This window comes from Lepisosteus platostomus, chromosome 3 (assembly GCF_059453375.1).
Source record: "Lepisosteus platostomus isolate fLepPlt1 chromosome 3, fLepPlt1.hap1, whole genome shotgun sequence".
Classification (NCBI taxonomy): Eukaryota; Metazoa; Chordata; class Actinopteri; order Semionotiformes; family Lepisosteidae; genus Lepisosteus; species Lepisosteus platostomus.
The window spans coordinates 9172199-9199983 of NC_142613.1; the positions used below are offsets into that span (position 1 = coordinate 9172199).

Sequence of the window (27785 nt, forward strand, 5' to 3'; positions counted from 1 at the left end):
CCGAGGCTGTTTTTCAGCTGGGGAAGAAAGCCGACCTGTGACCGCCCCTCTCCCCCTTTGCCTCGGCTCTGTTACTTTCAAAAGAATAAACCAATACAGTTTATGTTCCGAAAAACCATTTCCCAACTCATCTCTCTGTGAGCGCGCACAAGCAGACACGCTTGAGGTGTTCAGACAACATAACCAAAGAATCAGGAGCGATTTTTATTTAGAACTCCGTGCGACACTCCAGCGCGCCCCGAGAGCACACAGCGTCTTAGCGACAGCATTTCAGAGGCGTTGTTGCAAAACAGTTACCAAGACACCTGCAGGTGAAAACGGGACGGAACAGGCCAAAATAACCTTCGCTGCTTTTGTTCTAAAACAAAAACTACGTCGAGTTTGATATTTTTGCGTCTCGAAAAGTGCAGCGATTTTTTTTTGTTACAAAAATGCACCAGAACATTCACGTATCACAAAATCCACGAAACAATACTTGTTGTCTAAAAAACACAGTAAGCACACCTGTAAACAGTCAAATAAAGTTGATTCAAACTTCTTGGGAAAAAAAAAGCGAAAATGTTCAAGTATCATAAAACGGAAGAACAAGAGATACTAGATTGACAACGGAAATAAAAAAATTACATCAAAACAAGTCAGCTCCTTCAATGTAAATTCCCGTTCCTTCAGTTACAGTAGCTTGTTAGACATCGCCCTCTGGCGGTGTCAATATCACGTTGCAGCTATGTTTCCCTAACGACCTTCTGTTACCTTGTACCGCTCGGTAATAACGTTTCCACGCTGGACATTTAGACATTTACATCAAACGGCAGCCTTACGGGTAATAATGTACAGGTGTAAATAGAAATGGTTCAACAGTAATTCAATTAAACAAACAAAATAAACCCAGACATAAGGATTAATTACTTGCACAGGTTTGTCTGTGACTGTAAAAGGGGCCTACTCACGAAACGTGCACGTGTCTGCCTGCCGGATCATTGAGAAGTGGTTTAACTAACCAGGAACCAGAAGTGCTGTAAGGAGGAAGTGACCTGCTCAATGTCTGATATTCTCACTGAAATCTTACAATATGTACAGCACTACCTGGAGCTGGAGCCCACTGCCTGGCACTGGAGCCCACTAACTCCCGACGTTCAAAAACAAGAGAAGGGGCAGTCAGATCTCAAGACGGAAGGGCATTGCGGTGTTACTGATAACAGACGGCCACTGCTCATTCTTTTGGTTTGAAGATTATAATAATAATAATGGCTTACACTTATATAGCGCTTTTCTGGACACTCCACTCAAAGCGCTTTGCAGGTAATGGGGACTCCCCTCCCCCTGGATGATGCGACGGCAGCTATAGTGCGCCAGAACGCTCCCCACACATCAAGGGAGGAGAGTAGAGTGATGAAGCCAGTTCATAGATGGGAATTATTAGGAGGCTATGATCGGTAGGGGCCAATGGGAAATTTGGCCAGGACGTCGGGGTTATACCCCTGCTCTCTTCGAGAAATGCCCTGGGATTTTTAATGACCACAGAGAGTCAGGACCTCGGTTTTACTTCTCATCGGAAGGATGGTGCCTTTTTACAGTATAGTGTCCCTGTCACTATACTGGGGCATGAGGACCCACACAGACCACAGGGTGAGCGCCATCTGCTGGCCCCACTAACACCTCTTCCAGCAGCAACCTTAGTGTTTCCCAGGAGGTCTCCCATCCAGGTACTGGCCAGGCTCAACCCTGCTGAGCTCCAGTGGGCTGCCAGCTGTGAGCTGTGAGCTGCAGGGTGATATGGCTGCTGGAGAGATGAATGGCAGAACCACAGTGGGTGGTGCAGTGCTGATTCACAGCTACAGGAGGAAAATACTCTCACTTCTGTAGGATAGAATACCGGTCAAGATCTGACACCAGGGGTATGGCAGTGATGCTGGACCTGATGCCTAGGGCTGCATTCCCATCAGTCTGGTTAAACAGCTTCAGCCCTCTATCTGGGGGAGGGTGCACCCCTCTGCTCCCTCTTTTCTAGGGTTCATGAGACTGTGGAAGCTGTGCTGGGTGCCGGTTCCGAGATTGAGAGCACTTTGCACTGAAATGGATGAGGCTCTCCTCATGTTGTGGTCAGTGTCCCGTGCGTCTGGGGCTTCACCGAGGTCGGCCCACCTCTCTGCCCCCACCAGCGCAGGACCACCCGGATCTGGTTTCTTCTGCCTGGCACGCCGGCGTCCTAGACGCGAACGGACACTGCCAGTCCGGCAACCGGGGAGCTCGGAAATTAAAACCGGGAAACGAGTTTTACCAAAATAAAAACAAAATAAGCAAACGGAGCAAGAGTTCGAAACAAAGGAGGCGACTTCCTCCCCCTGAGTGAAAAAGCCCTGACAGCTCACTGGTGGCCCTCATGCTGAGCTTGCACGTCCCTCCAGCTCACTGGCTTTCGCCACGTTCCAGACGCGTCCGTTGCAGATCATGAAAAGCAGCAGGAGGCAGTCTCGAGGGTGAGGCACTCTTCGTCTGGGCCTGCACCTTGGTTTCCCGGCCAGCCCGAGACACGCTCCTCGCAGGTACTTCACATTCATTCGCCCGCCCCACTGAGGATCACGGCCGATCTCCACAGGCTCTGCCTGCAGGCAGTGTGCCCCCCGGGTTTCCGGGGCATTCTGGTCTTTACGGAACAACACAGCGGGCTCTCACGGGTCAAAACCAGCGTTAAGATGCAGGAGGGTGAGTGTGGGAGAGGTTTCCCACACGGATGGGGTAGGGGGGGCAGCCATCCGGGGAAAGGCGAGACATGGTTCTGAAGCGCGGCCCGGCCTCGGGAGAGGGCGAGGAAGCCCGTTAAGACAGAAACGGGCCCATCAGAGAGGTCCGTCTGAAAACGAGCTGCCGGCGGGGGTCCGGGAGAGCTCCCCCCTCAGAGCTCCTTGTTCCGGCGCGGGATGATGATCTTGCGGTAGGTGCGCCTCTCGGAGATGTTGCGCTTCACCTTGACGACGGGGGCGGGGGTCTCCAGGTTGAGGGAGGGGCTCGAGTGGGACTTCTTCAGCTCCTCCCCGTCCGTCTCCACGGCCTCGCACACCTCGCCGTCGAAGCGCTCCAGGTCGTCCGTCCCCTGCGCCTGCCACGCCCGCAGCAGCTGGAGGTACACCTCGTACCGGCTCTTCTGCACAGGGGGAGAGGGACCGCGGGCGCGAGAGTCAGGGCAGAAGGGTGCGAGGGAGATGGACAGAGGCACAGAGAGTATAATAATAATTATGCTCATATAGCGCCTTACAGGGCACTCCACTATAAAGGGCTTTACAGATAATGAGGAGTCCCCTCCACCACCGCCAATGTGCAGCACATGGATGGTGTGACAGCAGCAAAGGTTTGCCAGTACTCTCACCACACACCAGCTCTCAGAGGGGAGAATAGCAGAGTGATGAAGCCGGTTCAGAGATTAGGATTATGAGGAGGCCATGGTACTCCATACATACATGTACAAGATACATGATACCTATACTCCCTATACCTCTATACTACACTACACTTCTGTGCAGAGTATGCAAAATTACCTAATACAGGCTCCATACATGTCCTGTGTACCTAAACAGGGCTAGGGTTTCCCAGAGAAGCTCAGTATATCACATGTACCCAGGCATCACTGCTTTCTGAGGCTGCAGCCCACCCAACCTCAGGTTTCCAATTTTTCGATTTGCTAACAGATAACTCCGACACATCGGCCAAATGCTCTCCATGATGAACACATCATGTGCAGTTTTTACCCAATGGGCAAACTGCACAAACCATAACCAAGGAATTTACCAAGCACAATGGAAAATGGTCCACATTGGAACATGGTATTTGTTCCAATTTGTATTTCTGCGTATTTGATGTTTCCTGGCAGAAAATGTGAGATCTCCATTGCTGATTCCACTGGGTATAATGTCAGACGCAGCATGCACAGAGCATCACAGGGAATGGGTCCACAGCTCACACAGAGCACGCAAAGGGAGTGAGAACAGAGCTCGCACAGAGCTTGTACAGAGAACGCACAGGGAGTGAGCACAGAGCTCGCACAGAGCATACACAGGGAGCAAGTACAGAGCTCGCACAGAGCATACACAGGGAGCAAGCACAGAGTTCGCACAGAGCACACACAGAGCACACACAAAGCATACACAAAGCATACACAGAGCATACACAGGGAGCATGCACAGAGCACGCACAGAGCATACACAGGGAGCATGCACAGAGCACACACAGAGCATACACAGGGAGCACACACGGAGCTCGCACAGAGCACACATGGAGCACATGCACAGAACACATATGCAGCACACGCACAGAACACATATGCAGCACACACAGAGCTTACACAGATCATACACACAGAGCACACACACCATGCACAGTGGACACACATGCAAACAGCAGAGACACAGACACAGTGGACAAACACACAAAGTGGACACGCACGCACAGTGGACTAACACAAACAGTGGACACGCATGCACAGTGGACTAACACAAACAGTGGACATGCACACAAAGTGGACACGCATGCACAGTGGACTAACACAAACAGTGGACATGCACGCAAAGTGGACACGCACGCACAGTGGACACGCACGCACAGTGGACTAACACAAACAGTGGACATGCACACAAAGTGGACACGCATACACAGTGGACTAACACAAACAGTGGACATGCACACAAGGTGGCACGCACGCACAGTGGACTAACACACACAGAGCAGGCTGACCTCGTGCTGCAGGTACTCCTCTCTCTGTCGGTGCTCCTCCAGGTCTCTGGTGCGACTCTTGCGGCCCTCCGGGGCGTTCTGCTGGTGGTCCGCAAGATCCCGGGAGAAAGACTCCAGCATCTTAGTGTGAGAATCCAGCTGGCTTAGCTATGACAAAGAAAGAGAGGGAGAGTTGGGGATAGTCAGGAATACTATAGTCAGGCTGAGGAGAGGGACGTGTGAGTCATCTACATGCAGGCCAGCTCTGGAGGTACAGTGGTAGGACTGTGTGTATAGAGCAGTGAACAGTACCAGACTGTGCCGGGACTTCGTGGCGGGCAGGATAGGTCTGCTGAACTTCTTCTGGGAGCCCACGGCTGCAGGGAAAGGGGGCGAGGAGTACAGAGCAGACACCAGATTTATCCGACAGATCCAGGAGCTCATCTGCTCTGCCGTGCTGAAGGAGAGGAGAAAGAAGCTGATGAGCATGGAACACAGAAATACTCATAATACTTTCCTCACTGAGTGTAACCCACAGAGAACAGCCCCCAGCTCAGTGTGTGTGTAACCCACAGAGAACAGCCCCCAGCTCAGTGTGTGTAACCCACAGAGAACAGCCCCCAGCTCAGTGTGTGTAACCCACAGAGAACAGCCCCCAGCTCAGTGTGTGTAACCCACAGAGAACAGCCCCCAGCTCAGTGTGTGTAACCCACAGAGAACAGCCCCCAGCTCAGTGTGTGTAACCCACAGAGTACAGCCCCCAGCTCAGTGTGTGTAACCCACAGAGTACAGCCCCCAGCTCAGTGTGTGTAACCCACAGAGAACAGCCTCCAGCTCAGTGTGTGTAACCCACAGAGAACAGCCCTCAGCTCAGTGTGTGTAACCCACAGAGAACAGCCCCCAGCTCAGTGTGTGTAACCCACAGAGAACAGCTCCCAGCTCAGTGTGTGTAACCCACAGAGAACAGCCCCCAGCTCAGTGTGTGTAACCCACAGAGAAGAGAGACCTACTGAAGGTGCAGGCCTTCAACCACAATGCAAGAGTTCTCTAGGCTTCTCTCCCAGCTCTACTGACCTGGCCTGAAAGAGGAAGACTCTCCAGTCCGCAGTCTGCAGGCGGAAGACGTGTGGTCTCTTGGTGTACTCTGAAGCCTTCTCCGCCAGCGCGTGGTGCACGCTCACCACCTCCTCCGAGCTCTGCCAGTCCATGTGGTACTCGTTCTGAAAGCAGGAGTGGAGAGGGAGAGTGTTCATACAGGCTCGCCAGCCTACAAGCACCACCTGGACAAGCAGCCTGGCTGCAGCTCAGCGGATCTGAAAACCTCATCTCGATCAGCGCAGTTCGATAGCACCCTCTTTATGAGTGTAACACTAGCTAAAAATAACAAGTGAGAAGGCCTGTCTTTGAGGGACGACTGTGAAGACAGAAATGTGCCTCACTTTCTTGTGGATTTATCCTTATGAACTGGGCATTCCCATACTCAGTTAGAGAAGGGCTCACAATTCATCTCAGCACTGTCGAAATAATTGGAGACAACCTCAAGTTTTTTATTTTTGCATTTTGAATCCAACATGATGAACAATGTACATAGTTATAAGGGAATTTATTTAGTTCTGTAAATCTTTGCATAGTACTGGGACTCAACAGGAAGTGCTGGTACACAGCAGCCATATCACCCTGCAACTCACAACTGGCAACCCACTGAAGCTAAGCAGGTGTGAGCCTGGTCAGTACCTGGATGGGAGACCTCCAGGGAAAAACTAAGGTTGCTGCTGGAAGAGGTGTTAGTGGGGCCAGCGGGGGGCGCTCACCCTGCGGTCCATGTGGGTCCTAATGCCCCAGTATAGTGATGGGGACACTATACTGTAAACAGGCGCCGTCCTTCGGATGAGACGTAAAACCGAGGTCCTGACTCTCTGTGGTCATTAAAAATCCCAGGGCGCTTCTCGAAAAGAGTAGGGGTGTAACCCCGGTGTCCTGGACAAATTTCCAATTGGCCCTTACTAATCATGGCCTCCTAATAATCCCCCTCTATGAATTGGCTACATTACTCTGCTCTCCTCCCCACTGATAGCTGATGTGTGGTGAGCGTTCTGGCGCACTATGGCTGCCGTCGCATCATCCAGGTGGATGCTGCACATTGGTGGTGGTGGAGGGGAGTCCCCATTACCTGTAAAGCGCTTTGAGTGGAGTGTCCAGAAAAGCGCTATATAAGTGTAAGCAATTATAATTATTATTAATCAAGACGAATAATCAATAATCGATTGAATAATCAAGGCTGGTGCAGTACACAGTGCAATACAGCTCTGATCTTGATGCAAGAAAAAGCTGGACACTGGTTAGAGAGAAAAAGCGAGCAAAAGAGATAAGAAACAAACAAATGAGGAAAGTAAGAGAAAATCGAAACTATGATGTCCCACAGTGACCCAGCTGCTGGTCTCCTGCATGGCGAAGCCAGAGCAGTTGCCAACAGGGGGCAGTGTCAGGCTGAGCTGACATTCGTACCTTCTGCAGGTAGAGCACCATGCCCTTCAGCACCGCATAGAATGTCTTCCAGCTTCTCTTCCCCCAGGGAGCTGGAACACAGAAAGAGCCTGTGAGACTTTCACACGGGGACTCTATACAGCACCCCACAGCAGAGCCCCAGGTGCACTGAGAGGGGCAGCTTGCCCAGTGCCCAGATGGCAGAAGGGAGGACAGATTGAATATTTAGCTAATTATGATGAACCTAAACCCAAGACCTTCAGTCTCATTCTGTCTCACGTTTCTCTTCAGTATAGAGTGAAGCTGATTCTATAGCCACATGGCAACCGTTCAGAGAATACTGATCAGCATTACCACTGCAAGGCCCTAGTGACGGTGCTGGAATTAACCAAAAAAAAGGTCCAAATAATGTAAATGATGCACCCAATGTTGCACAATGGCTTTGTTAAAATTCCTTCTTTTCATCAATGGGTGCTTCCCAGACAGCTGAATGAGGAACTGAATGTGTTGTGCAGATCCAAAGACATCATGGGAACAGGTTTACAAAGGGAACCTGACACAAGTGTTCAAAATCTTCAAAGGACTGACAAAGTCAGCTCTGCAGATTTCCTCAGAATGCAAAAGGAAACCAGAGGACACAAGTGGAATCTACATTTAGAACAAGTCACCCAGCCATGTTGCTGAAGCTGATACCTTGGCTTCCTTCAATTAAAGGGGAACTGCAATGCCTTTATATTTCAGGGTGAGAAAGAATCAGCAGCGATGAATGCATTTCAAACCACAATAAAAGTCAAGTGTTCACAATTCATTTGAACATTGGATTGGTAACTTGGAAAACCTCCAATTTACATCCCAAACATTTCCAGGTATGCGCCGTGCCGTATCCTGTGATTCAGAACGAGGCAACAAAACGTCCGCTGACATGAAGTGGCCCTGTTACATCGTAAACAGGCGGGCTTGTGAACACCTCTTTTAATCCAATGGAAATATTGCTCTCGACTTCAAGATGGTATTGCTGATAAACGGAACGTAATTGTTAACCCCGCATGCAGATCACGTCGGAACATTTCTGCAGCGAAGTCTGCTGCACAACCTCTACTTATATGCTTATACATGGCATTGCGTTAGCTATTACAGGGACTAGTGAGCAGGAAGGGCCGCATCACATCCCAATTACTGCAAACTCTCTGTCTCGCCCGTGGTGAAACCAGGGGTTTGTGACATCATGGCAACTTACAGCACTTTCACAAAGTTCACGATTTTTTGCTTAATTTAAAATTTGTCATCTTTTTCCATAAAGCCAATGAATGGATTTTGTTACAGAGATTTAAAAACCGGTCTCCTGTTTTCCCTTTAATGCCTGGATAAGATCCCTGGATCAATTGCCTACTAACTACCAACCAGACGAGCCTCCTCTCATTTAGAAGCCTTTTCTTCTCTTCTTTCCAGCTCAAAGTAAGACAAATCTCCCGCCTTCCTGTCTGATACAGGACACAGCGTTGAGTACCAGGGCACCAGTGTCCGGAGGGTCACTCACTCCTCTTCCCGTCGATGTCCGCGTGCGCCTTGCGCGTCAGGAACCCCTGCTTGAACACGGTGGCCTTCTTGTCGTGCGGCACGTCCTGGAAGGGGTTGCTCTTCGAGCGCAGCGGGGCGTCCTCCCCACTGTCCGCGGGCAGCAACAGCGAGCTCTTGAGCTCTTCCTCGTCGCTGGAGGATGAGGAGGAAGAGGGACCGAGAGAGGGAAGGGATGAGAGCAGGACGAGCCGTGAACCGAGGTGCCAGTTTAGTGAACAGAAACAGAGAGCAGAAGGCGGCAAATCATGCAGAAATGCAGCGGATCACAGTGGCTCTCAACTAAACCCAACTCTGGATTTAGATTTTTTCCTGGCCTCTGACATTAGTCCGCCTGCCTGGGATGGGAGTTCAGGTCCTACACATGCACTCTCTGCAGTTGTCCTGAGTTCTGTGGATGTCAGGAGGGAGGAGGCAGGGAGTGACTGTGAGAGCTTGCTTGTTTTAACTCAGTCAGAGATTACACGACTGTCCCCTTGATTCTAACCCCTCTCCTCCAACATCCACAACCACGTACTGCATGTCAGTTACACTGAATTAGCTAGACAGGTACTTCTAGCTAAAGTAAAACCAAATTGTTCCTCATAAGACACAAAAATGACTAATAGCAGAGTAGGGGAGTTTATGTACATTGGAATTCTTATTCACACCAATCTCTCGGGACATACACACTACAGCAGACAACATGGTACAACAGACAACACCACACAATGTAGACAGCGCATTCCAAACGTAATAAATAATAACCAGAACAATAAATATGTAGTAATGAAAGAAAAACAAGGTGCACCATGCAAAAGTGCAGACGTGCATTGAGTCTGAGGCATTGCAGTTCGCTGTTGAGGATGCACAGTGATGTTGATAGTTAAAAACAACCTTTCTGAGTCTCGACACACAGATTAAATGAAAAGGAGCACCAGGTGGTTGAGCTGCTACATCAAACAATGGACTAAAAACCCCAAACATTAACTCAGGACAAGGTCCCTCATTCAGACACAACACTCCTGCCGCTTGATCAGGTGCAGCCAGATACAGAATTGCTTGTTGCTAGTTGAATATGAAGCAGAGGGAGGTCTGTAGCACCACCAATCTAACAACATTCACAAACAGGTGAGACAAGATATGTCAGTGAGCATCATCGACACAGTACTTACAATGGATGGGGACTGGTGTTCAAGTAAAAATGAGTGAGTGTATGTGCCGGAGAAGACTCATGAGACACTGATGTGCCATTCAGAATTTAAAGGAACAAGTAAAGGTTTATTCCCTGATGAAAAGAGAATAAAAGACACCCGAAGAAGGCTCCACAGCTGAAACGTTGTGCTTTTCTTCTCTTTTCAGCAGGGAATAAACCTTTACTTGTTCCTTTGCGGCCTACGCTTGCTGATGCAGCAACCCGCCTTAACTCATTCAGAATTTCTGCGAGCCCTTCATGATCAAAATGCCTCCACCTTCACAATGACCTTGATTCACTGGGTGAAAAGTTACAGTTGTGCCATGCTGATGGTCCCACATCTGCCTGCCAACTCTGACTTACTATACACGGAATTCAAAGCCTCTTCAGATCATCCTGCTCTCATTGAGAAATGTTCAGAGCTCACTGACATTCACATATCCCATAACTCCGTAGACAAGACAGAAGGCTGTTACTCACACTGCCCACTCCAGTGGCTCATTCTTTATGGAGTTGTACAGACCCTGAAAGAAGGGCAGAAGTCAAGACTGATCCCCGTCACACCCAGGCACACACAGTCTACAGTCGTAGAACGGCAAGGCACGAGCCTTTCCAAAAACCATGCTCTGCAGGTTTTTATCCGATTTATGCATTTATGAATTGGCTTCATCACTCTGTTCTCCTCACCACTGATAGATAATGTATGGCGAGCATGCCAATGCAATTCGGCTGCCATCACATCATCCAGGTAGAGGCTCCACATTGGTAAAGCACAAAGAGTGTCCAGAAGTGTCCTTCACTTATAGAAGTGTAAGGAATTATTATTATTACTACAATATCTGATATGTCATAAACCACTGGTACCACAACATATCTATAGGACTGGTAACTTGCTAAAGTAAATGTACAATCAATCTTTCTTTTAGGCATTACTGAACATAAGCAGTTAGCCCTAAGCATTTCCTTACCTTCAGTAGATCCTTGGGGAAGTTCTGCCCCTCATTCATCTTCTCCAGGTTGGACACAAAACTGTTGATCGACATGACTTTACCTATGTTCTAAATGCACAAAAAGACAAGCGGATTTATTGATTTATTGAATCCTTTTGTTACTTTCTTATTTTGTGCTTCTGGCACTCAGGATGAGTGAGGGGGTGAGCAGGCCTTTCGGCGAGATGAGAGCTAAGGTACAGGCAGGTGAATTAAGTGCTGGGTATGAAATCAGGGTTAGTGGCGACACTGCTTGCCCCAGTTGAGTACGTGCAGATCTCATGAATATGTGGTGGAACAGAAGTGAACACAATGGATTTAGTCGTGATGACAGGTGAGGGAGATTCTGAACATGTGACATTACCCACTCTCCTGAATGCCCTAGTGATGCTCATTTACAGGGCTGTTCCTGTCCTGCAGAGAATGGCACCTGGTTATCCCCAATTCATTTAGAAATAAGGGAAAATAAGGTTGTTAAAAAGCATAATGCACTCGGACACATCCTGCTGCATTCTAATGCAAATAATTATCTAAATACACTTTCCAGCAAATTAATCCATACAAATAAACACATTATTTTTAAAAATAATACACAGTGTGTGCAATTAAAAACAGTTACAAAGCCTAGGAATATTCAGAATTAGCACATTAAGAGGTGAAAGGTGACATGTGTGCTTAAAGTGAACCACAGGTACTCCTCTGTCTGCTGAGGTTTTGTACAGCTCTGAAGTTATTCTTGGCTCTTAAACTAGAAATGCATAAGGTGTGAAAACAGGGTGGAAAGTAAAAATCTCATGAATAACTGTGTCATTGAAAAGTCATAGTTTTCAAAGAGGAATCAAACTCCTGGGCACCTGCAGACTGGCCTGTAGAATTTGCAAATTCCAAAACTTTTGAAAGTGTGGTTAGAGGGGTCGTTTATGATCTCAGACCACTCTGGCAAACAACTGGGACCTTGTATGTTCTGCATCGAAGTTCAAAATTATGACACCTTATGTGCTGTCAGGATGACAGATTATCACAAGCTGCACTCGCAAGAGCTCAGCAAACCACAGGATTGCTGAACAATATGTGCCTGTGCTGTTCTGAAGCATCTATTTAAAAGAGGACACAGTGCTCACTGATCTGTTTGAACAGCCATATCTTGCTCACAGGCACATATGACTTGCGCTAACCAACACATCTAATGGAATCTGCTGGAATGGACTAATGTGCTTTTCTCTAATGACAATAAAAACCCAGAGAGCAACCTCTGGGGTATGACTGATCATCAAGCTCTTGTTCTTGAAAAGCACCCTAAAGTCCTAGCAGAGCATGACTGGGAGCTGCCATTCCACATTGTTAGGCTTGAGTTGGGCTAATGATGTGTTGATGCAATGCAGTCTTTGCTATTAGGGGCAGGTGTACACAATATTGAAACTGTGACATCTTAGTCTGACCTCATCTGGGCAGGAATAGTTCAAACAGCCTGGATTACTTTTAGTTTGAAAATTGAACACAATTGCCTGTAAACAACTGAAGTAGAATACTATCTCAGTGCCATGGGTTTGTACTGAAAGGTAAGAGGTCAGAACAAAGCCATGTCATTTGTGTGGTTCGTTATGCTGCTTAAGTTCAAGCCAGGTGCATTAAATGCAACTGCAATATCATCCTGGCTGTTTGAGCTCCACCTGCCCAAAGATGTTATAGTTTTAGTATCAGGTACATCTGCCCCTTGTAGCAAAGACTGCATTGCATCAACAAATCTTTGGCCAATCAGAAGTCAAACTTTCCATACATGCTCTGCTATGGCTTAAGATGGCCTTTTAAGAGCAAGAGCTTGATGATCAGTGATATCTCAGTGGTGGCTCTCTGAGATTTATTTTCATCAGGGAAAAGCACATTAGCACTGTTCCTTCTACGGCTGAAGTGCATGCCAGGTGCATTAATGCAACTGCACACTTACCTGTCCGTGAAGATCAGTGTTCAGCAGCATGATGGCGCATGTTAGAGTGAGCACCGCGCCTGGAGGAAGGGAGACACAAAGTAATACAGAAAGGAGAGAGGGAGAGAGTTGGTATTCACATTATGCCACCATCCTGGTTATAGATCTCATTCTGCAGTAGAAAATAAAAGCACTTTCACCCTGCTGACAAACAGATTTGTCTCCACAATCCCAAGAACGCTCAGGGTGACACGCTGGTGAAACAGGAAGGGTGCAGGAGCAAGAGAGCTGCAGGCAGTGAGGTGCAGGTGAGTGCAGCACAGGTGGGAGCCCTCACCTGTGGAGCTGAAGTTGCTGGGGTTGCAGTGGTGGTAGCGTTGTGCAAAGTGCTCCAGTACTCGCTCTCTCTCCTGCGTCTCGCCGATCAGCACCACCACCTTCAGGAAGGACCTGGGGCAGAGCAGAGACAGGCGGGCATCAGGTCTCTGGTGTAGCCGACACACTTTGCCATAAAGAATGGGACTGTCCCTACACCTTGGGATTCACTTCTTTCAGCAATTACAACTGTACAAATTGCATATGCATTTATTCAAAACCAGTTCAATTCTCAGATTAAAACTGAATGTCAAATATGCTACGTTTATACTCATGGCCCCCTCAACTCACCTGAGTGCCTCATCAAGCGTCTGCTCCGAGAAATCGAAGAACTTCAGATACTCCTCCCCTACAGCACTGCAGAATGCATTGCTGGGAAGAAGAGACAGATAATCTTGACACACTGAAACCTCTCCTCTCTCTGATCTTGTCTCACACTGAAACCTCTCCTCTCTCTGATCCTGTCTCACACTGAACCCTCTCCTCTCTCTCTGATCCTGTCTCACACTGAACCCTCTCCTCTCTCTCTGATCCTGTCTCACACTGAACCCTCTCCTCTCTCTCTGATCCTGTCTCACACTGAACCCTCTCCTCTCTCTCTGATCCTGTTTCACACTGAACCCTCTCGTCTCTCTGATCCTCTCTCACACTGAAACCTCTCCTCTCTCTGATCCTCTCTCACACTGAAACCTCTCCTCTCTCTGACCTGTCTCATATTGAACCCTCTCCTCTCTCAGACCTGTCTCATATTGAAACATCTCCTCTCTCTGACCTGTCTCATATTGAAACCTCTCCTCTCTCTGACCCTCTCTCACACTGAGACCTCTCCTCTCTCTGACCTGTCTCATATTGAACCCTCTCCTCTCTCTGACCTGTTTCATATTGAACCCTCTCCTCTCTCAGACCTGTCTCATATTGAAACCTCTCTCCTCTGGTCGTCTCTGTGCCCTTACTCTTTGTCCAGCTGTTTGACCACATCTGTGCGCCGAACGCCATCCAGCCGGTAGAGCTGCTCAGCCAGTCTGCGTGCCTCCTCTCTGTTCACGGTGCTCCCGTTGACCTGGGGGGCGCCGAGGTCAGTGGTCTCCCCCTCAGCGCTCGGCGCCTGTGTCTCACTGCGGAAACAATCACACAGCAGAGCTCAGCAAGGCAAGGGCCAAAGTCAGAGTCAGGCTCCCGGTCAAAGTGCATGAACACCTGCATTATACTGAGGTGATGCGAGATTCTGGATATCTGGAGTCATTCTGTGATACACTGGATGTACACAGTGTTTTCAGTGCCTTTCTAGTTGTCTTTGGCAGAAAATAACATCTTGGAGAAAAGAAGACTGTTTTTGCTTTCAAAGCCTGTGTACGTGCAGCAAAATCTGTAATTTCCCCAAAATACTCTGTTTTCAGCTTTTATTTCTTAGGAGGCTCGCTGAACAAACTGCAGCAATCTGCTCACCTTCCCAGTGCGTCCTGCTGCTCTTCCTCACAGCTCAAGCTGCCAGGTGTCTCCTCTGCTTCCAGGGGCTCAGAACCCGTGCTCCCAGGACACCCCGTCGGGTCAAAGAGAGCAACCGGACCTCCGCCCTCTCCTTCACTGTCGGGGGATGAGCTCCCGTTTCTGTGCTCCCCCACACTGCTCTGCGTCTGCTCAACAGTCAGACCCTCGGGGAGCTCCGTTTCCCCCCTGGTGTCCAAGCCTTCCGGGACTCCTAGAGACCCTTCAGCACCCATGGGCTCTGCAGTCTCAGCTGTGCCGGCAGGTCCCGCAGAGCTAGCGGTCTCTAAGACATCTGCAGGTCCTGTGGTCCTCTGAGTCTCGGGATCTTCTGCGGTGTCTGTGGCCCCCTCGCGAGGCTCCGGTTCGACGGTCTCGCCTGCTTCGCCAAGCGGCCGCTCAGTGGGAGGGCACAAAGGCTCGGTCTCTCCTGATTGGATGAGTACAGCACTTGTGGTTAGCCCAAGAACCAACAAGAACAAAGAAACGTGTGTGGCAGAACACCTAAATGTGCCCAAAAGCCCATGGGAAGAGTGCTGGCCTTCAGGTCTTGGGCCCAGTTTTCTAATATTATATGAAAAGTGTTATTTTTATTATTTCTGCATTAATCACTTAAAACTTATTTTTCCATTTTCTATATGATTCAATAAAGAAGGTGGATGCACCCTTTGACACAGGGCTGTGGGATGATGGAAAAAGCTACCCAGCCATGTTTTTGAAGCCGATAACCTAAGCTCTACCATGAAATGGCTGAATGAGATCGTTGGGTCTATTAACTCCCAAATACCAAATGGGACAGACGCGCCTCCTGGATTTCCGCGTCTCTTCAATGTGCACAAGTCTGAAGGGCACTTTACAAAGTTAACACTGCATGTTACCTGGGATTTCTTCAGGACAGTGATGTTCCTCTCCGTCCTCCTCTGAAAGACATTCCTGCCAAACAAACCAACACCATTTCAGGTATCAATTCATCAGAAACAACTCGTCTGAAAGCTTGGTGAGCTCTAGGATCCACACGTCACTAGTCTGACCTGGAGACATAGCCCACTGTGACTGGGATTCCCCAAGCAACACTGCAGAATTAGTCAGAATTACTCAACTAATGCTGTCCCAGCTTTTTGGAAAAAAGCAATTCCTTCGCCTTGCTGGACATCTGCATGCTTGCAATGACGACAGGGAGACACATGCGATGATGGCTCGCCTGGCAGGCACCATAGAGTCCACAGCATGTTAAATGACAATTGTCTCTCCAGATGGGCACACTGGGCATCTCTTTCTCTCCCGAGCCCCACAGACGTAATTGCCAAGGAATTTCAAAGCAGCTGGCAGCTCCAGATTGGGTGAGTTTACAATACAACAACCAGTGAGAGATAACACTGCTGATCAGAAACACCCAGATGCAGCTGAGAGACTGTGCCCCCATTCACCTCAAGTCTGCACTACGGATGTCATGCCACAGAAAATTTCCCTTGCTGTGTTTCAGAGCTCTAGGGCCTTTTTAAATGTGCGACATCTAAAAGTTGAAATGATTGGCTTGTTGCATCACTGTAATTTAAACATTTGGGGACAGATATTTAAAATAATCCCATACCACAGGGGATGTTTTGTCAGATTCCATAACTCTAACATGCCATGACTACAGGTGACCACTTAAAATGGAAAAAAGGTGGAAAGGAGAGCAGGAAAGGGGGGTGGGATTATTGTAGAAAATGATGGAAAGGAGGGGCAGGATTATACTAGAAAAAGGTGCATTGGGGAAGCCCGTCTGGGCCAAAACCAGAGGACTGAGCCCAGCATGGGCCAACAGAGAAACAGAGTGTGAGCAGAGCAAGGTAAAGGTCAGAGTCTCGTCCTGGAGGAGCACAGGTTAGTTGATGTTATCCAGCAAAGTCCCGACTCAAGAGCTAGACGGATAGAAACCTCCTGTAAAATGAGAAGCTTCACTTCAAGATGGCGTTCAGTTCTGGCGCATTATAAGAATTGGTGCCTTCGCCCCTTACCTAGTCTGTAGTCTGAGCAGACGCCTCCATTAATAGAACTCCATATCTGATTCATCAGCATGTCACGCTTTGGTAACTACTGATTTATACTGTAACTACAAAACAGAAGGGTGTTTTTACCACTGCCTGCAGCAGCACAGCGCTGTCTTGTGGAATATGAGGATGTGTCTTTCAAAGCAGAGAGTGGTGGCGAGTACTGCAGTGGAGTTCAAGAACGCAAACTGAAACTCTTTTGCAGAGTACCGCAGCCCTGCTGCAGCCATTACCAACGCCTTAGACGTCTGGGGGAGATTAGAATGTTATTACAACATCTCTACAGGAGAATCAGTGGGAGAGGAAGGTCATTTCACTGCAGTTTTCTAAATCAGGTAAGTGAAAAAGCAAGTAAATAAACAGCTTGGCATTTGCTGTATGAAAGACACGCTCCAGGTGGCTTAAGAGGGTGTGGATTGACCTGGAAAAGAGGGACCAGCTTTTCATCAGCATGGGGGCGATTTATCCTGCAGGTTTTAAAATGGACATGTGAAGCACAAGCTGCAGCTTGTGCCACAGCTGCACAAGACAAACCACTGCAAAACAGAAGGATATCAAAACAACCCAGCCATTCTGCTTCATCCAGTTCAGGGTCGTTGGGGGAGCCGGAGCCTATCCTGGCAAGCAACAGGTGCAAGGCAGGACACACCCTGGAGCAGTCGCCAGGCCAGGTCACACACAGACACACACTTCCACCAGGGATCATTTTCTCAGAAGCCAATTAACCTACCAGTATGCTTACGGACTGCAAACCGCAGCACAGAGGAAACCCAAGCAAACATGGAGAGAACAGACGATCTCCATGCGGGTTGCACCCCAGGTCCGGAATTGAACCCAGAACAACACTGCAGAAGCTTTTAATCATACCAGACCCAAGAGCAACAGAAAGGCTGCAGTGGTGGTGAAATGAGAAAGACAAGCAAGATACTGGCTAAACCACATGCCCTAACACGTCACGGCACAGATCAGCTTTTTCAAGCCTTCCTCGACTAGTTTGTCTCAGTGTCTGAGTTAATTTTTAAACATGAAAAAAGCACCTCACAGTTTGGCCACAGATCTGATCAGCTGATTAAATTCTCTCTTTTTTTTATGGATCCTCTCAAGTGGCTCCACGGGTAAAAAATGCTCTCCTGAGTGCAGGCTGAGCTCCACCATCATGGGTTCAAGCTTGGGTGATGTCACCAGCACCATATGACCAGCAGTCCCCAAGACGGTAGGCTGGGGTAAGTCTGCCAGGGCTCTAACACATCTCAGCACAGGCAAAGCGACCCCCTGTGAACTCCTGGGCTCTTGAGGGGGTCCTATCATCTCTTCCAATCAGCACCGAACCTCCGGGAAAGGGCAGGGTTGTCTGTAAGGTGTTAAAAGGAATGGGCCCTCCAGGGTGGGCGTGTCCAAAGATTCTGCTCAGATGTGAAAACTGTGTCCAAACTGAGTAGTAATTAAAATAATAATTGACGATTCTCTATGAATTTTTTAGCGTCATATATATACTATTCCCCCAGCTTCAACTCCAATGTCTGATTCTATATCGTGTCTGATCATGCACTAAAATGTACAGTTCTTCTGTTTCCTATGGTGGCTAAATCACTGTACCATAACAGTATTCCTATCATAATAAGTGCATGACAGACTTGCTACAAGAAAAGCAATATATGTACAATAACTGCTTGCTCCCAGTTAACTTAGTTACCTTGTTAAGCTCGTTTCCTTGGTTCAGGCTTCTCTGTCCATCGAGGAGGCCCTGGAGATGCTGTTCAGGCTCTGCATCTGGAGAATCCCCAGCCTGGCTCATCTCCAGGTTCCCGTCACAAGAGGCCACTTCCGGAACAGATTCGGAATCCCTGTCTTCCCCAAGACAGCCGGAGTTTCCCGAGGTATCCCCCCCTCCATGCCCGGAGCTCTGGAGGTCCTTCACCTGTCCCGAAGGACACCCACCTTGGGAGAGGGGGCTATCTGTCCATTCCAACTCTGGGTCATTCCCCAGGATGAGGCTGGCGGCCCCACTCGAGCTGTCCAAGTCATCGTTGGAGCTGTACTCCATGATGGGCTCCTCCAAGCCGGCCTTTGTCCCAGGACCGTCCCACTCAGCGCACGAGTCCGGGGCTTGCGATTCCAACTGCTCAGATGAGGAAGAGGAGGAAGACTGACCCAACCCTGTCTCAGCGTCTCTGAGTCCCTGCAGTTCTGCAGCCTCCCCTTCCTCCCAAGGGCCCTGTATTCCCCTGCTACATTCCGGGCTCCCCGCCGGAACGTCCTCCACATCCGATTCTCCGGCGCCCTCGTCAACTCCCAGGTCCTGCAGGTCCACCCCCTCCTCCTCTCCCTCTCCTCCTCTCAGCTTGGACTCCAGGTCCCCATCCAGGGCCAGAAGGTCCAGGGAGGGAGTGAACAGGCTCCTGCAGGAATCCTCTGGCTGCTCGCAGTCCATACAGGCTGAGGACAGGTCCAAAACATACTCGTGCTCCACATCCATTTCGAGGTCAGAAAGATGATTAGACCGAGTATGATATAATATATTTCACAGACGTATTGGTACGTTAAAGAAGCAAGGACATCCCGAATGAAGTTTTAGCTCCTTTTCTTGATCACAAACCTTTCCATGTCCAGTATATGCCACAAACAATTCCCATTTTTTTTTTCAAAGAGTTGCAAAGCTTTTTTTTCCTAATCTGTCCTATGGGTACTTGCTTTCAGCATTTCTGTTGACTCTAAAAGAAAAGCACACAGGTGTGGTTAATGTCTTCACACATCTCATAGATCTGCTTGCATACGAAACGCATCACTGCAAGAGGCAGGTCTCTTCTATCTACAACACCAACCATATACCAGAGAAAAACATCTTTCAAACCACACAGCTTTTTAGGACTTCATTTCATACATTTCCCCAGAAACCTCAACACCAAAAGTACGGTATGAATCATAAATATACAAACTCAATACCTAAAATGGAGGCAACAAAGATAATTGTGGATTGCTGTCGACTAATAAAGCTACAGTACTTCCGCCTTCTAAATGAATGATGTCAGGAGTCTCAATTCATAATAAGCCTGTTTATGAATAAATCATTTGAACAACACAAATGAATGATTTCTCGTACAATTACAATGGGAGTAAGGCCCAGGTGATGGAATATGTCTGAGTTATTTAAGCAGAATTTGAAAAGACATATTTGATGGTATAGGAACAAGTAATAGGTTTGTTCCATGCTGGGAAGAGAAGAAAGAAAACAACGTTTTCGGCTGTGAGGCCTTCTTCGGGTGTAAGAAAGATAGGGCAGTCAGGGGCACACTTGAGTGTATACGCATGCCTATTGGTTACACTTGCACTTTAGAAGATTAATAATATGCCAGAGCAGCTATGCTACTTTGCATGGCTGTCCTTAACAGTCCACCGCCAGGGAACAATTGCTAATTCTGAATTTAGAAGTCAGACAAAGATAAAGAAAAAACGCAAAGGGAGGTGCGGTCACATTTCAGACGGAGCCCTACAGTGTCTGCGAGGAGCCGCAGCTCAGAACAGGATTAGCGAAGGGAGGATGCGGTCCAAGGTCAGGCGCTACAGAGTTTCGAGAAAGACGGCGCTCCGTCCCCGCGAAACGACTCCGTTTGAGTCCTGGGATGTCCACCTGGCGAGCGGGGCCCGCCGCTTTTCGAACGGTGGGAGGCTCCGGCTCCACCTGCGCGCGCTGGGGGGGCCCGGTCGCGGCGGGCCGAGCGGCGGCAGACCGCCGGCGCGTCTCCTGCCACGCAACCCACGCCCTCTTCCTCATCCTCCGGCCCCGGCGCAGAGACAGACGCCTCCCTGGCTGCGCTCCAGTAAAAGCCCGAACGAAGTACTCACCAAGTGCTCCGCTGCGCCCGCCTATCCCGAAAACCTCCGGGGGTCTTTGGCCCGTCTCCTTCTCCCGCTCTTGTCCTCTTTATCCGCCTCTCTTTCTGCCCCCAGAGCTCCCCCCCGTGAACGCAGTTTGCAAACGAGGTTCTCTCAAACCTCACTGCAGCGCATTCAGACTTCCTGCCCGCAGACGATCAGCGAGCGAGAGAGAGAGAGAAACTAAGAGGAGGAGAACAAAGATAGATGAAGAGATTAACACAGTCACAGGAAGTTCGGATGTTAGTGCAATGAGGACATTTTTTATTCACAACAGGTATTTACAGAACCCAGCGTGTGCTTCATGTGTTCCTGTTTCCCCAGTTACAACCGTGCTTAATTCTCAGTTCTGGTTAATTCAAATGATGGAGTGACTAAACCAGATTAACTGGTTACACTTTGGAATTACTGGGGCCCTGAGCAGCATCACAGCAATGCATAAAAGAAGGCCTTAATGTCTTCACCATCTGGTTTCATTGTGAACTGCTTGCCTTCAGAGCGATTATCTGTACAACATATTAAAAAAAGTTGTTTTTTTTATTTTCAGAGCCCACATACATCTAGCAATAAGGTACGACATCCATAACCCGTGATTGAAATGTCCCCTCCCTCCACTGTCATGGTCTGGTTATTCCTTCTTGGAATCTCACCACCGAACTCCAAGGGATGAGAGGGAAGAGAATCTTTGGGAAAGGCTCGTCCAAGTGGATGGTGACGTAGAAACTGGACGGTGCTACAGCCCAGCAGAACTTCCACCCTCTCCCTCTACTCCTCACAGTCTGCTCTAACACGTGTCTGTACAAACTGTGAGTCTTAGAAAACTGTTTAGAACAAAAAAGTCAAACACGTAGGCCTAGTTTAGGACAGATATGCAACAGACCGTTACATATACAACAGTTTGAGAATAAATGAGATGACTTGCGCTATCTATTTAAAATGTCATTTTAAGATACAGTACAAAATAAAAATAGACTGGTCATTTGTAGACGTTCCGTCAAGCACCAACAATGCTATGTTACTGTTTTATTACGATTGTTATTACTTTGACTGCCACTGATACAATTTGCAGCTTTGGTGAAAGCTCCACGGATAATCTTTGAATGAAACGGTAAACGGAGAGCAGAGAGTTTGGTCAGCAGCGCTTCTAATGAAGCAACCCATTACTGAAATGTTCTTTCCTGCAGAGATCACAGCTGTGACCTCGGCTGTCACAAACCCAATATCCGCCCAGTGACGTCAACCCCAAGCAATGCTGTCACTTCCTCTCTGCAAACAGGGGCTTCCTGTTTCATGCCGGGGCCTGTGGCTGAATCCACAGTAACTGGGACAGGTTACCCACAAACTGATGGGGCCCATGATAGGCCAAACCAAACCTGACACAGACACACCCGACTTCCCAAAGAGGAAGGAGCAAGTCGTCATCGACCACCATGACGCTGGAACATTTTATCTATATTTGTTCATCAGATTTTTTGCACATTTTAATTGCTATTTGATACCTCCCACTTCTGTTACTTTATCATAACATTTATTATACTGATTAATATAATCATTCAGGCTCCTTAATGATCAGACAGCCGCTACCTAGTGGCATTACGCACAGAAAAACACCTGTGTAAAACCCCCTTTTTTCTTAATATGGCAGGTCATCCGGTCTGTGCGTGGAAGAAAAACTGTGTGTGACAACAGATTTGAGATGAATATTGTGTTGATAACAGGAAACATGAAGTGAATCAATTGTAGCTCTTTATCAGTTACCTACATGTGTTTGGTCAGGGAGAACATATGAGTTTAAGTGGAACATGTAACCTTTGCAAATGCTCCACGTTCCTTTAGTGTTTTTTGTTTATTTCAATCTGAATGACTTTTATCCATTCTCACACAGAGAATTTCAGGAATCTAACAAAAGAGCAGTGGAATGAAACACATGGTGTTATTAAAGGATGCCGTGATCATTCATGAATCTTGTATTTACAGTAAGCAAATAAAGGAGATGGAGAACCAGATATTGTGTGTAATGATGACCCACAGAACCAGTTGTGCAGCAGGGAGTTAACTAAAGCAACCTGAGTTGTTATTTGCTCAAGGAACAAGACTGTCCCACCCAGGACTTGAACCCATAACCTTCCAGCTCAGAGTCCTAATCACTATACCACACTGCTGCCCATAAGTCATTTGTAACACAGAAATTTATGTTACGGTCCTTTGTAAAGTTCCTCATTGTTGCTATTGTTTTACTATCACATGTGAGATAAAATGCCTCGATCTGGATACTTTGGTTAGTTCTGTTCCCCTCATAATTTGCTATTCAAACAAAAGAACATCTGTCATCTTGCATGTTTTAGTGTCATTGAAAGCATTATGCATTGAATTGATGTAGATGGACAACTTGATATGCACATATATCCTAAATTTGCTGTAATGCCTCTGGTCTATCCCCTGAGAGAGATGCCTGCATGACTAGAGCGCAGTACTTTTTTTCACAAACACAGACAGGATTAACAGTGAGTGATGAAATGTCTGTATTCAGCAATCCACCTAGTACCTGCAGATTAACACTGGTACAATGGTCAAAAGTGGCTGGTTGTCTTGAAGTCTGTGTCAGATGAATGTGTCAACTGACACAGTGAAGAAAGACTACAGGGATGCAGAAATGGGGGTTTGGCACAGTCCAGGCCTCACAGCTGCATCCTGTGAACACTCACATCTACTGCAGCTTTAAATGTCAAATAAGATTCAATTTCTAGCAGAGTAGTCATCAATCACTTTCTGGTACACAGCGGAAGGGAGGACTGACCACATAACTTCAAAGTGATAAAAGCTTTCGTCTTGTTGACCAGTCCATAAATCCGGAACTACGACAAGGAGAGGGAAACTTTGCAATTGAGATTATAACATTTTAAAGCTGTGCAGCAGGTTACGAAAGCTGCTAAGTATTTCTTTCTATTGGCATGCATGCTATGAGCACGCATGCTTTGCTGTGGTCAGGGATTCGGTGGGAGTTACAGACATGTCAGACAGATGTTAAGACATACTTAATCACCCTTAATTATACATCATTACAGTTCCCAGGCAGCTTCATTCCTGATTCAACACTAACACGTCTTGTGCTGTGCTTATTTTATTACAGGACAAAGTTACAAAGGGCCCCTCGGGTCTGTGACAGCCCATCTACAGCAGCTGCACTGAGTGAACTGAGGAGCAAGAAGCTGAAATCAGCGATGACCCCTGAGCCATATAGTCACCTGCTGACCAGGCAGAGACTGGCTAAACTACGCCGTCCCCACTTCAAGACCTCAGACCAAAAAAATGAAACTCCCTCCTTTTAGAATAATGAGTTTTTAAAATGATGAATATTCTTATTAACCTGAACAAAACTTTTTTTTCTGTCATGTTGTTTTTTTAATTATTCTTTTCATGTAACGGCATAGATACCGTTTGGGTATATGTAATTATTGTAAAGTTTAGGTGGGCAGCTGCGTCAGCATGCGCAGGCTGCAAAGGAACAAGTAATATGTTTATTCCCAGCTGAAAAGAGGAGAAAGAAAACATAACGTTTCGGCTGTGGAGCCTTCATCAGGTGTAAGAGAAAATCAAGTTCATTGGGCATGAGATCAGGCTGTGTGGATGGTGAGATTCATCTGAAGACACCCAGGGGACACCAGTCTTTCTCAAACACATGGAGCCATTCACTGGCTGTCTTGCTTGGGATGGAAGGTGACAGGTCAGCCCAATGGGAGACCTGCACCCTCTCGGGCAGGTGACAGGTCAGTCTAGTGGGGGATCTGCATCCTCTGACAGGTCAGTCTAGTGGGGGATCTGCACCCTCTGACAGGTCAGCCCAATGGGAGACCTGCACCCTCTGGCAGGTCAGTCTAGTGGGGGATCTGCACCCTCTGACAAGTCAGTCTAGTGGGGGATCTGCACCCTCTCGGGCAGGTGACAGGTCAGTCTAGTGGGGGATCTGCACCCTCTGACAGGTCAGTCTAGTGGGGGATCTGCAACCTCTTGACAGGTCAGCCCAATGGGAGACCTGCACCCTCTCAGGCAGGTGACAGGTCAGTCCAATGGGGGATCTGCACCCACTGACAGGTCAGTCTAGTAGGGGATCTGCACCCTCTGACAGGTCAGTCTAGTGGGGGATCTGCACCCTCTCGGGCAGGTCGAGCATTACAACACAGAGAACATCTCACTTTTGTCTTCGATACCAGAAGGAAGAAAGGCCATGTGACATACCTTGAGATTTGGGGAAAAGGATCTCTCCCTCACACAGCTGTACAGCGCATGTGTTACAGCCTGAAAAGTGAGAGGTGGGAAAGCGGAGGGCAGCCATGGACTCTGGGACAGATCTGATACAAACTGCACTAGGATCTGCTCCCAGGCTCCTACAGCTCTCCTACAGCTCTCCTCCCCTTGAAAGGGTAGCCATCAACGTTTCGTAAAAATAATAACGAGGTTCCCCGATTTCTGCTTCATGAAAACTGAGAGAATGACACTGCCTCTGTGCAGTGGTGGCCAGGGTGATAGCAATGGCAGATTTAGGCGATTGACTAAAGACTTGCAGAAGGCTCTGCTGGGAGCTGCTGAGGCCCTTCAATTCACAACGCCCCCGCAGTCGCGCAGTGACTTCTCACCAGGTCTTGCACTGCACTCAGATTGCAGAATCACTTCCCCATGTGCTTCTGCTTCAGCCATGTCAAGTCGGTTCAATAAAAGTGGTCTAGTCTGCTACTGGTTATACAGCGCCATCTTCTCAGTGCTTTATCACACAGAGCCCACCTTTGAGAGAACTCTACTGGGTTTACAAGGGCTTTAACAGAATACGCTACTGCAGTGACCAACTGGAATGTGAGAAACCCATGTGCCTGTTTGTGCACATGAGACTGAGGTTACAAAAACGCTCTAATGAGTGCGGCTGATTAGGCATTATGAATGATCAGGTCTCTGGAGACATGAGCAGGAATCCAGACTCCTAGATAATTACACCTGGCTCGTGAAAGCCCAGGTCCTGTTGGGAACTGACAAAGGTTTGCCCTCACAGCCTCTCTCATTCTTACGCTGCAGCTCTTCCAACGTGTTCCCGACGTGTAATGTTAAAGCTTTCAACTGAGAACAACAACAGCTGTCATTCACCTTATCAGAAGCTGGGTAACTTTGAAGTCAACCCTCACCAACCCACAATCAGTTTTCACTTGACTTTAAAAGACTTACAGCTTCTTTGAAGTTTATGGCAAAATGACTTCATCTTTCTCCGTTTTAAAGGAGAAAGGGGCTGCACAGTGATGGTGGTGGAGGGGAGTCCTCATCACCTGTAAAGCGCTTTGAGCTGAGTGTCCCGAAGAGCGCTATAGAAGTGCAGGGAATTAGTATTAATGATTAAATACCATAAATGAGAACGGGATTTGCAAGAGAGGCATCAGGCAAGACAGTGTACTCACCCATCCTCGCTCGCCGAGACCGTGATCCTCAGACCTGCCGCCGCCCCCCGCCGGAAGCCACGTGCGGCTGCAGGCGCAGCGAGGTTTGCTGCGATTGTAGGCGTAAGCAAACGACACCGGCATTCGCGCAGCGCACACACACACACAAAGTGTACCTCTCAGTGGTCTTCACCAACACGGCCACAGGCAAGACGAGCCTTTCCATAGGGGCAGATCTCCAGTCAAAATCCCTGATTCTCAGCAGGAGTCTTGGTGGGTGTCAAGATCTCATCGGGACGACACTGACTTGTTCTCTCTTCCTGACACCGGGTACTGCAGTTTTCCAGCGCGCGTTCCCATTGGGTTAAGTGCTCCAGAGACAGTACTCAGTTTATTTACTCTTATACCAAGACTTGAACGGAACGACGAAAAACGCTTCGACGGGCGCTGACTAGTCCTGCAACGCATATCTTCCATACTGTACCGTGCAGTTGAAAGCTGTGAACGAAAAGGGCTTTAGGATGCAAGTTCTGCGTCCAAAGAGTTCATGTGACAGCGAGGTGTAAGAAAATCGGCGGGCTCTGCGGATTTTAGTCTCACCGGTCTGCTCCGCTGCACTGCATGAGGTGTCTATAAAACGTTTGAAGACGAAACGTGAAGATGAAACCCCCAACAGCCAACTTCCAGTGCACAACCTACAGTATCTCTTCATGGCACAACATTGTTCGTGCAAAATTCAAAACACCCTGCACGTCCCTCGCGGCATATTTTTGCATATTATTTACCATCTCATTACTAATGAGATGTTTTTGTGCGTATGTCACTCGCCACACGTCTATTTTAGGATTCATGTACACCTGGAAGTCTCCCGTTGTCCCGTGTTTCCTGCCCCATCGCCTCTACGCGCAGGTGCGTTTCTAAGTCCCTGTTACTAAGCTCTGAAGAAGCCAAAATCGGGGAGGAGAGGCCGCCCTGTTCGCTCAGCGCGTTTCTTATTGTGCCCGGTGTCTGCGTGTTAGACGATATCCCTGGGAGAGGAAGAACCAGCGTGTGTGCGTGTGCGTGTGCGCGCGCGAGTCAGAGGGGAACGAGCGCCGTTTGAATTCAAGGACCGGTTCGGGGAACACGAACGCGCGCTCACGCGTCAGCCTCCAGGGCAGGCGCGGAGAGGGCGGGGACGCGCCGCAGAGAAGAGAGGTGCAAGAGACCTTTTTGGTGGCCAGTGGCTCAAAAGGGGAGAAAGAGCACTTTGCCGGGCAGGATTTGTTACATTAGAGTATCCTGGACGCAAATCAGCGCCCGTTTGTATTTCTGTTTTTTTTAATTTTACAGGAAGTTTGGATGTGACTTCAGAGGCATTATAATTATTCACAACCTTAGCAAAATAAAAATGGTTGTCCATAATTGCCGATTATGCTTGATTAACAGACAATATATTATGAAATTTTCTTAAGGAAATCTCAAATCTAGCCAGCTAAGTAGCCATGCAGACTAACGTTGCGAGTTCGTCGGTTTGCAAACGTCGGTTTTTTTTGGTGTGTTACTTTTGTACAGTCCTTCCGAAAAATCTGTGTATCTTCTCACCGTTCAAAAACGTTTAACACGACCCCCACAGGTGTAGTAGCCCTCGTTGCTTATCGCTCTCTTTTTCTCCGCTTTTTACAACGAACAGGAGACGGACACTTGTGCTCGGATGAGATCAACTAGGTCCGACATTTTTTTTTTCACTAACGGGAGATCCATACTAAATAC

The 27785-nt window shown here is 48.1% G+C and overlaps 1 protein-coding gene across 3 annotated transcripts; it reads right to left on the reverse strand.

Annotated features, from left to right (window-relative positions):
• Nucleotides 1-191: 191 nt before the first annotated feature.
• Nucleotides 192-27080, reverse strand: LOC148674286 (PH and SEC7 domain-containing protein 4). 3 transcript variants are annotated; one of them, XM_088624305.1, is made up of 18 exons: nt 26634-27080; nt 26055-26531; nt 20587-20799; nt 18437-19454; nt 15589-15643; nt 14672-15140; nt 14179-14340; nt 13517-13597; nt 13188-13300; nt 12872-12930; nt 10906-10995; nt 10418-10461; nt 8726-8898; nt 7210-7280; nt 5779-5924; nt 5017-5161; nt 4726-4872; nt 192-3142 (listed from the first exon to the last, which is right to left on the reverse strand). In XM_088624305.1, the coding sequence occupies exons 4-18, from the start codon at nt 19217-19219 to the stop codon at nt 2894-2896; spliced, it is 2787 nt and encodes a 928-aa protein (XP_088480431.1). In that variant the 5' UTR covers nt 19220-19454; nt 20587-20799; nt 26055-26531; nt 26634-27080; the 3' UTR covers nt 192-2893. The 3 variants fall into 3 exon arrangements, with proteins under 3 accessions (XP_088480431.1, XP_088480430.1, XP_088480429.1); XM_088624304.1 differs by having other exon boundaries at nt 26210-27080; XM_088624303.1 differs by having other exon boundaries at nt 26055-27080.
• Between the last annotated feature and the right edge of the window lie 705 nt (nt 27081-27785).